At 45.2% G+C, this 10,548-nt stretch overlaps 1 protein-coding gene across 1 annotated transcript; it reads right to left on the reverse strand.

The window, feature by feature from the left end:
• Window positions 1-376: 376 nt before the first annotated feature.
• On the reverse strand, window positions 377-4,355 carry LOC119349597 (FRIGIDA-like protein 3). The gene is made up of 4 exons (XM_037617655.1): window positions 4,133-4,355; window positions 2,215-3,299; window positions 1,857-2,026; window positions 377-1,300 (listed from the first exon to the last, which is right to left on the reverse strand). Exons 2-4 carry the CDS (start codon window positions 3,275-3,277, stop codon window positions 629-631), a joined length of 1,905 nt encoding a protein of 634 aa, XP_037473552.1. The 5' UTR covers window positions 3,278-3,299; window positions 4,133-4,355; the 3' UTR covers window positions 377-628.
• Window positions 4,356-10,548: the final 6,193 nt, after the last annotated feature.

The following is a 10,548-nucleotide window of genomic DNA, read 5'->3' on the forward strand; positions in this document are numbered from 1 at the left end:
GATGAGAGAAGAGGGAGGGGGGGGGGGGTTGGTTATGACGACGCTTCAGGAAGCAACACGACGTCTCAAGCGTGGCTCCTCACGTGCCTCAAGTTACATCGCTCGGGTCTGGCTGTGAGAAAACGGCCAATTCGAGCGTTCCTCCTCAACCAGGGCCGGAGGTGCCTCCTCAACCAGGGCCGGAGGTGCTTTCAAAGTATGTGCGGGCCAAGATTTTGTTGCAAGACAGAAGTCTCCCCGATTCAACCAGGTAAATGTCTTCCTCTGCTAGGATATGCAGTTTGTGCATCAAACACAAATATTATTCAGGCAAACCAACATATGTGCAGCAGCATGATGTGAGGCACAGCTCCAAGCAAGCAACCACGGCAACAGCTAATGCAGACAGAAATATTAAGTAAGATGCACGTAGCACCACAAATCTCTTTATGACTTCTTACATCGACAAGATTTGGGAAAAAAAAAGAAGCAAGTTACAGCACCTACAAGATGCCCTAGGGGATGGATGGATGGATGGATGGTAAACAACTCCACCACTCCTCTAAGGTCCGGAGGGTGGTTCCAGGGAGCGAAGTACACATTGCATACAAGAGCAAAGGCCTAACAGGGTAGTTTCAGCTCACATCCTCTACTGCTGCTGCGAAGGGCGGTAGCCGAACCCGGCGGCGTAGCTCAGGTAGCCGCCGGAGGAAGCAGCAGGCTGCGGCTGCTGCTGCCCCACCGAGCCTCCGCCGTAGGGCGCGTAGCCGCCCGCAGCCGTGGATGGCTGGGCGCCGGGGCCGCCATACACGACCTTATATTGGGGTATGTTGTTGTACGACGCTGCGGCGGCGGCTGCTGCTGATCCTGGGTTGTACTGGTACGGCTTTGGGGCGGCGGCCCTGTACTGCTCGCCGCCGCCGCCGCCGCCGCCGCCATAGGCGGCATAGGTGGCCGCGTCATACGCTGCGGCAGGCGGCGGCGCGTAGTGGTACCGGTCGGCGGCGGCCCCGTACCTGTCGGGGTAGGCGGGCACCGGCGGCGGAGGGGCGCGCTGCTGCCATGTGCCGACTGGAGCTGCGGGCCTGCGGGGAGCTGCCACAGTGGGCCTCCGAGGAGCTGAAGTGCCACTGCCAGAGACCCGCTGCTTCTTCGCGTAGTTGCGGTTAGCAGAACCCGATGGCCTTTTCGCGCCCTTTGGTTTCAGCTCGTTGATGCGTTTCTGGAGAGGCCCAAGTGGACACTCCTTCTGGAGCTTGTACTCCTCGATGCACTTGATTATGGCCCTCAATGCAATTAGCTCGCGGTTCTTCAAGTCATCCTGCACATGTGTTTTTTTTTACCAAATCACAACACAATTAGCTCAAAATTCTCAACATAAAATGCAAACTGGATAAGATGGCAGGAAAACTAAACTTGAAACTATTAAAGCACATAAAGCAATAATAGACAATAATCCACCATGTACATTAACTACTCTGGATTCTGAAACAAGGGAATGACATGAGGCAGTTGGGTGCTATACAACCTAATAATTCAGTCTTGTATCATTCACAGATAGCAGCACCATGTAAGCAGATTATAAAGTAATTTCCCACCTGCCTCAACGAAAGTTTTTTGGGGGCTAAATACAACAGCAGATTTCTCAATTATGACTTCTCAATTTAAATGTGCCCAAGATTACTGATAACTCGTGTATACCAAATACATCCTGATACATCAACATGAACAATCCTTATAGCAAGAAAATAAAGAAGAGTATTTTAACAGTGAATTCCCAAAGCAAGAAGTGTGGAGTTGATAAATCCTGCACTACTAATAACTAACATGTGTTGGAAAATCAACAACGTGTCAAAAAGTAAGTAGAGAGAACAGACCACTGAAGGAGTTGCACCGGCATCCCCCTTATTGTTAAGTGAGCCTTTTATCTCATCTACATATGCCTTCAAGAGAGGAGCAGGAGGAAAAGCCTCTGACAGCCCAAAGGCTTGTATGAATTGAACTGCATCAATTTGCCTGTGTTTCTTAATCAACTCCTTAATAACACCTGCAGAACAAATGATCAGCACTAGGACCATAGAATACCGCATTTATACATAACGTCTACAGTATTCACATAGTAGTAAGCTATTTATTCCATAGATGGTTGTGGGGCCTAGCAGTAAATCATGACCGGCACCAGCCTGGTAAATTAAGGGATGATAATGCCTTGCGGCATTCTGAGTGGATACCAACCTGGTATTCTCTCAGTCAAACCAAGAGAGCGACATAGCTCAGCAGTCTGCTTGCGACGAGAAATGGCAACTACAATCTTGTATAGTTCATCTTCGTCAAGCACCAAATCAACATTAAAAGTTGTAAGAAGCTGCAGGAATGCATGTGCTTCCAATGAGTAGCCATCAGAAGCATCAAGGTCAACCTCAGCTATCTTACTCTTCCACTCATTGGCAATTGCCTTGGCTTGCTCCATAATTTCAGAGCTCCAAGGGTGTTTGCCACCCGGCTCCTTCATTCCTATTGAATGTGCTAGAGCCTCCATCAAAACAATACAGCTTCTGCGCTGCCCCTGAGCGGAGTAATTTTTATCCCCAGGCAGTTGGTCTGGGAAAAAACCCTCCAAGGAATCAAGTACAAAGCGCGCAGGGTCAGTTGCACATTTTAGTGCAACACAAAGTTCATCACGAAAGCCAGCAAGTTTTTTTGAATTTTCTGAAATATATTTCAGAAGGCCTTTAGCGTCCATCTGCTCACAGAGTTCCTTCAGTGCAGGGCGCGGCTTAACCTCAACTGGTGAAGGTTCAGATGGCTTGCCCGACCCTTTAGCAGAGTTATGCTCGTCTGAAGGGAGCGATGCATTGGTGTCGTCGGTTGGGGGTTTTACCTTTTTGTCTTTGCTTCCATTGGCATCAAGTATCTCAGAAAGCTCGACATTATATTTTTTGCGCACCTCTGCTAGGGTAGAGACGGCAGCATCCTTCAGCTCCTGAAGCTTGTTCACAGAAGCACGCTCTTTTGCAGAAAGATCAGCTTCTTTCTCAGCAATCAGCCTACGACCTCCAGCTTTCTGTTCTTCTAATGCCTTCTGCTTTCCTTCCAGTTCATCACACTTGCTTCTGTATGACTTCTCAAGGTTCAGGAAATGTACTTTGATATCTTCCCACTGGATGCCACTTTGCAATTGTAGGGATGCTTCTGTGTTGGACTTCAGCTTGCCAAATACTTCAGTAAGTTGTTCTAGCAAAGCCACCGTTGTTGACTCCGAACCGCCAGAGATGTGAGAGGCAGCTTCAGTCGCCATTTGCAACCAAAACAATGACAAACTGTAGAGATACAGTATTAGATCCCAACATCTAAAACGAGCAGTATTATAAGTAGTAACTTATGACAAATGTATTAAGCATGCATTAGCAATATGAAGACAAGTGCAAAATAGAAACTACGGACAGATAAAGAAGTCAGTAATACACACAACCTAGTGCGGTCAAGAGAGTACAAAAAAGGGGAAAAGTTCAGAACAACTAGGCACCAAAAGAAAGACCATGTTTGGCTTATCTGAGATGTACTACTACTAGGAAACCCATTGGAAAAAACATGTGACATAACGTAAGAGATGGACTAATGAGAGCAGTGCTCAGATGGCTAGCAGCATGCCTGCCCACCCTTGTTCGAGCCACAGCCTCCGCAGGCGCTTTCCACTACTTGCTAATAAAACAAAGCGTCCATGGGTCAAATTTTATTTAAAGTGATGGACCAAAGATAATCAGCACAAATGAATGCGGCAAACCCCCATCCCCTTGATTCACCCCGACATGCTCACATTCTCGAAAGATTCTGATGTTTGCAGTGTAGGAAAGAACACCTGCAATGAACAACCCACACACCCCGCCTAACCAACAAAGTCCCATTGAATTCTAGACCCCCTGCTACACACAACTTCAGAACTTCCCAACAAATCCCAACAAGAACAAACCCTATTGAATTTCAAACAAGATCGTTGACCCAATTCAGACCTCGACCTATTTGCAAATTCGGGTGGGCTACTTATCCTCAAGGGCGGATCTAGATGGCGTGCGCCGAGAAATTGCGAAGGCCTCCTCCCAATCGGGAGGGATTAACCAAGGGAATCGCTGGGTGGGAACTGCCTGGCTCATACCTCAAGCAAAGGAGACCCGACGGCCCGAGACCGGGGAGGGACGCGGCGGAGACGGCAGGGGCTCGACGTTCCGGCGGGGAAGAACGGGGGACGGCGGCGCGGGCGAGAGGCCGCAGGCGGGAGCGGGGGCGCCTGGGGTACGGCGCGGCGGCGGCGGAACGGCGATGGTGGTGGCGACGACGGACGAGGCGGAGATTTAGGGTTAGCGAGCCTGTGGTCGAGAAGGTGGCCTGTGCGACGTGGGGATTACTGCGCCAGCGACTTATGGGCCGTTCGATGGGAGAGGGATGGGCGAGATCCGGCGCCAGGGCGGTGCTGCTGGCACTTTTGCGGAAGGCCCCCTGCCGCTTTTGTGTACTGGTCCTCATATTTTGCAGGATAGAGCGAAGGGGGCAAATATTTACTCTTTTTTTACACAAACTCGCATAACTTTATTAATCCGTTGCAGTGTTTACAGATACGAAGAAGAGAAGATCTACGGGTTGGCCTAACCACACATGGACTCCAAACGAAAGACCATGTTTTGCGAGATTGTGAGCCTTCCATTTGAGTCTAAATTCATGTCTAATTCAACTCATGGCAAAGGTCGGCAACAGTCTGGCCTAGGCACGACACGCAGAGGAATGTTTATAAGCGGGTCGTGCCGTGTGGGCACACGGGTCTCGCCTTCGGGGACAGGCACGACAAATTAACTAAACTCAAAGACTGCATCTCACTTATAGCGAGTATATCGTATGTCTCCCACCCGAGGGATCCCCCTCCCCCTCCCCCTCCCGGCGACCCATTTTTCGTGTTTTTATTCGTTCACTCGGATTCAATTAAGACCCCACGTGAACATCATATAAACATTTTTTGTGTGCACGTTGAACATTTTTTCCAAATACCTGATTTTTATCAAACATATATTTTGACGTCAACTTTTTTCACATACGCCAAGAATTTTTTTTATATAGATATTTATTGTTTTTCGCATACAAGATCAATATTTTTGAAAACTTATTTTTTTTATGTCTACCTTTTTCCATACACATTGTAATACATGTTTTGTATACATCGGGAATATTTGTGTGTGCATGTTCAACATTTTCTACATACATTATTAACATTTCTTAAACCATATATATGTTTGATTTCGACCTTTTCATATACATATTTTTATTGCATACATTAGGAATTTTTTTTATATTCACGTTATACATGATTAACTTTTTTTCATATATATGTTTTGATGTCTACTTGTTTTCATACACATTGTACAATTTTTGTACACATTAGAAACATTTTTTATACATGTTTCGTATTTTTCTAATGAGTGATTAACATTTTTCAAATTAGTCTGCAAAGTGATTTTTATAATAGGTATTTTATAAATATTCCAAAATATAAGCAAAAGTATAAAAATGTAAAGCGAAAAATGAAAGAAAAGTTGGGAAAGGGGGGGTGAGAAAAAAGAGCGTTGAACGCTTGTGGTCAGCGCTGGGCCGGCCCATTCTGGCACCTGTTGAGGCGAGATGTGCTACTATCTCTCGTCAAGCGAGACATAGTCGCACCATTAACAAAACGGGTTGAGCAGGGCACGTGTGGCCTTTATGGACCATGACCTGGGGGCCATTTTGGCCCAATTATTTTGATTTTTTAAGAAAAATACATAAAAATCTAAAAAAAAAGGGAGCAACTAATTAACGAGCACTCCTTCGGGAGCCTCGCAACGATCAGCGCCACTTGGCGCACTCATAGCCATTCGCCACGTGTCGCGCTCTGGGCGCTCCCTTTGGATTTTATTTTTTTATTTTTACGCACGCGTTTTCGGCTTTTTAAAAGTTTTTTTTGGTTTTTTTGACGTTTTGGTTTTCTACCGGTCTTCCCTAGCTTTTCGACCAATATTTTTTTCGAAAAAAATAATTTTTTTGCGTAAAAAAATGCATTTTTTTTGCGAGAGGCACGGTTTTGCTTCCGCCAGAGGCAAGGTTGTGTTTTCGCGAGAGGCACGGGCGTGCCTCTTTCGAAAAGGGGAAAAAACGCGTTTTCTGTTTTTTTTCTTATTTCGCGAGAGGCACGTTTTTGCTTCCGCCAGAGGCACGGTTGTGCTTTCGCGAGAGGCACGGGCGTGCCTCTTTCGAAAAGGGGAAAAAACGTGTTTTCTGTTTTTTTTGTGAGAGGCACAGTTTTGCTTCTGCGAGAGGCACGGTTGTGCTTTCGCGAGAGGCACGGACATGCCTCTTTCGAAAAGGGTAAAAAACATATTTTTTGTTTTTTTCCTTTCGCGAGAGGCGCGGTTTTGCTTCGGTCAGAGACATGGTTGTGCTTTCGCGAGAGGCACGGGCGTGCCTCTTTCGAAAAAGGAAAAAAAATGTGTTTTCTGTTTTTTTCTTTCGCGAGAGGCACGGTTTTGCTTCCGCCAGAGGCACGGTTGTGCTTTCGTCAGAGGCACGGGCGTGCCTCTTTCGGAAAGGGAAAAAAACCCGTGTTTCCGGTTCGTTTTTTTCGTCGGTTTTTTTCGTGAAAAAAAGATCGTCAAAACCTATCAACATGGGATCTAGTTTTGAAGATCTCGACGCGAGGAATCCAATGACGAAAGCGGTTCGAGATTTGGACGCACGGTTTAAGAGATAAAACATTTTGAATAAACGAATCTACGAAAAAAGGGAAAACTCCCATGTTGCGACAAGTGGCTCACATGCAGCGCGGCACTTGTCGCAACCTGGGGTGGAGTGATCTCCGCAAGGAGTACTCCTTAATTAGTGATTTCGAAAAAAATGCAGTTTACTACTAATCGGTTGTGTCGTGCTTGCCACGAGCGCCTCACCTAAGCGGACGAGCATGATACACAATGTTATGCGCGGCCCTATTAGCCCGCCTATCAATCTTCGCAACCTTGAAATCCTTTATGAGCTTTGAGACGCTCATCACCTCCTTTTTCAGATCGACAAGAGGAGACCTGTCAATGGATTCTTTCTCTAGAGAAGCTGCAACATATGCACAATCAGTTTCTAAAACAACCGGTGTGTGAAGAGTAATACCGATGTATAACCCGACGAGAGCCGCACGAAGTTCCGCTTCGTCCACGCAGGTGTAGGACTGAATAAAATTCCATGAAGAGATCAAGACTTTGCCGAGATGATTCCTGGCAATAATCCCGACACTAGCTGCTCTCATGCTCTCCACGAAACTAGCATCAACGTTTATCTTAATATACCCTTGATCAGGGGTTCCCAATCATGACGAAGATTCACGTTTGGGGTAACATACCTCCAATTATGTATCACCCCCTTGCCTTTGATGCTGAAATCAACTTGCACGTAGTTTTTTCCTGTAGAGAAAGATTTCCAGTAATTTTCCACAAAAGTAACAGAGGCAGATAAGGATTCTTTCCCCTTTCCAAAGATCAAGTCATTCCTCAGATGCCACGCTCTCCAAAGCATGAATAGGGATATTCCACACTTCCTTCACTGCGAAACGGAAGGCGCGCGCCTTTGGACAATACAAGGGCATGGAAGGTACTCTCATCCTCCACCCCACATATAGTGCACCTGCCTGACACCGTTTGGTGGTGAGTAACTCTATTTACCTGGGTAGCCAAACTGTTGGATGCAGCTCGCTATGCAAAAATTATTATTTTTTGAGGAACATTGGCCTTCCAAATAACATCCCATGCACTCCTTCCCTTGCCAATGGCGGTGCTGGACATTCCAATCTCACCCTTGCCATCCTGCAGATTTAATGCCAGTCTATACGCACTTTTAATAGAGAACATGGATATTACACACTTCCCTCACTGCGAAACGGAAGGCGCGCGCCTTTGGACAATACAAGGGCATGGAAGGTACTCTCATCCTCCACCCCACATATAGTGCACCTGCCTGACACCGCTTGGTGGTGAGTAACTCTGTTTATTTGGGTAGCCAAACTGTTGGATGCAGCTCGCCATGCAAAACTTATTATTTTTTGAGGAACATTGGCCTTCGAAATAACATCCCATGCACTCCTTCCCTTGCCAACGGCGATGCTGGACATTCCAATCTCACCCTTGCCATCCTGCAGATTTAATGCTAGTCTATACGCACTTTTAATAGAGAACATGCGATTTTTCTCATAGTGCCAAGCAATTAGATCACCCTCCACTCCAGTCTGAATACGTAAATTTAGGATCTCATCAGCATCATGACTATAGAACAATTGCCTTATTAAGGTTTCATCCCATCTCCTTGTTCCACTCATAAATAATTCAGAGACCCATTTCAGTCTAGTGCGGTTCTTTTTGACTAAAACTCCGAGGCCGGAATTTCTAGGTAGCCAGTTATCTCTCCAAACATTAACATTTTTTCCATCTACCACTCTCCAGATCACCCCTTTTTTTAGTAGATCCAGTCCATGCATAATGCCCTGCCAATTCACGGAAGTAGCTTTTGGGAATGCAGTATCCAAGATGTGACCACTGGGATAATATTTTGCCCTCAAAACCTTAGCACATAATGAATCTGGACTCACCAGTAACCTCCACGCCTGCTTAGCCAAAAGAGCTTGATTAAACAACCTAAGATCTCGGAAGCCCATGGCTCCCTCTCTTTTTGGTTTAGTGAGTTTATCCCAATCTAGCCGATGTGTTTTCCTTGTGTCTTCTTCATCTCCCCACCAAAATTTCTTATAATCTGAGCCAAATCATCACATAAGGAAACTGGGAATTTAAAGATACCCATGGCGTACACTGGGAGCGCTTGCAACACTGCCTTGATTTGATTTTCTTTTATACCACTTGAGACATATTTTTCAATCCAATCTGAAGCTCTTTTTAATGCCTTATCTTTTGTTGATTGGAACTTTCCCACCTTCACTCTACCCTCAGGTACCGGTAAGCCAAGGTACTTATCTTCAAAACCTTCTACAGTAATATTAAGAATAACCATAGTGGCCACCTGATCCTCCATACTACACTTTTTTGCCAAACTTGATGGAACATTTATCGGGGCTCAGAAGCTGACCCGTTCCCACCTCATAGCCCGACAAAATATTTTTAATGACTAAGGCTTGATCTATGGACCCTTTGAAAAACAAGAGACTGTCATCCGCAAATAAAAGATGAGAGATACCTGGCGCATGTCTGTTCAAGTGAAATTCCTTCAGAGCACCTTTGTCACAAGCATCCTTTAACAGCAAGGAAAGTGCCTCAGCAACAAATAGGAACAAATACGGTGATAAGGGATCCCCTTGACTGAGCCCACACAAAGGATAAAAAGGTTCGAACAGTTGTCCATTAAACCGGACCGAGAATTTCACTGATGTAACACACGTCATGATCTAGTTAATCCAAGATGGAGCAAACCCAAAAGCCCCCAGCATACTCTTTAAAAATTGCCAATCTACACGATCATACGCTTTTTCCAGATCCAACTTATATGCACAAGACTCTCCACGCTTATCTTTTAATGTACTCAACGAATGAATACATTCGAAAGCAATAACCGCGTTATCAGAAATTAATCTTCCAGGAATAAAGGCACTCTGAGTGGGAGAGATCATACCATCCAAAAGAGGTCTCAGTCTATTTACCAGGCACTTGGAGATAATTTTATAAATGACATTACACAAGCTGATCGGTCTAAACTCCTTGATGGACTGAGGATTCTTTACTTTGGGAATAAGGACAATGGTAGTATCATTTACACCTTCAGGCATAACACCTGAGATAAAGAACCGTTGAACCTCCCTTACAATGTCCTCCTTGATTAAACCCCAATTCCTCTGAAAAAATCTTGCAGGAAAACCATCCAGACCTGGGGCTTTTAACGGACCTATCTGGAAGAGAGCATCACTAATCTCCTCCTCAGAAAACGGTTTACATAGCTCCGCATTCATATCATCAGTGACGAGAGGTTTCACAATGGAAATAATACGAGATGGGTCAACATTAGTATCACAAGTATAAAGGTGCTGAAAGAAAGAATTCGTGATACCTATGATTTCATCCAAGTTCTCCGTGATAGACCCATCACTCCTCTTGATCACAGAAATATTATTTTTCTTCGCCCTCCAAGAAGCCTTTCTCTGGAAAAAAATTGTATTACGGTCCCCCAAGATCATTTTATTAATGCAAGACCTTTGCTTCCACATGATTTATTCCTTTATAAGCAACTCATCCATCTCCAGGAAAATTTTCTTTCTCTCCATCACGGCTGCCCTATCACTTCTTTTGAAAAGAATATTTAATCTTTTACGAGCAGCCTCCAACTTTTTTGGGAGGTAACCAATATGATCTTGGCTCCAAGAGTGCAAAGATTTCATTAAATTACCGAGATTAGTCGCCACATCCTTTAAATCCCTAACTTGCGTACTTTTGCTCCAGCACTTCCTAACCTGTTCATCCAAGGCCAGACTTTGCCTCTCACAAAAAGCTTCATATCTCAAGTGCTTATTAAAAG

Source organism: Triticum dicoccoides, chromosome 1B (genome assembly GCF_002162155.2).
Source record: "Triticum dicoccoides isolate Atlit2015 ecotype Zavitan chromosome 1B, WEW_v2.0, whole genome shotgun sequence".
NCBI classification, from domain to species: Eukaryota; Viridiplantae; Streptophyta; class Magnoliopsida; order Poales; family Poaceae; genus Triticum; species Triticum dicoccoides.

Coding starts and splice junctions, on each gene's coding strand:
- LOC119349597 (XM_037617655.1), bottom strand. CDS start 3,277: ATGGCGACTGAAGCTGCCTCTCACATCTCTGGCGGTTCGGAGTCAACA. Junction 2,027..2,214: donor TTTGACTGAGAGAATACCAG/GTTGGTATCCAC, acceptor TTTGTTCTGCAG/GTGTTATTAAGGAGTTGATT. Junction 1,301..1,856: donor CCGGTGCAACTCCTTCAGTG/GTCTGTTCTCTC, acceptor ACACATGTGCAG/GATGACTTGAAGAACCGCGA.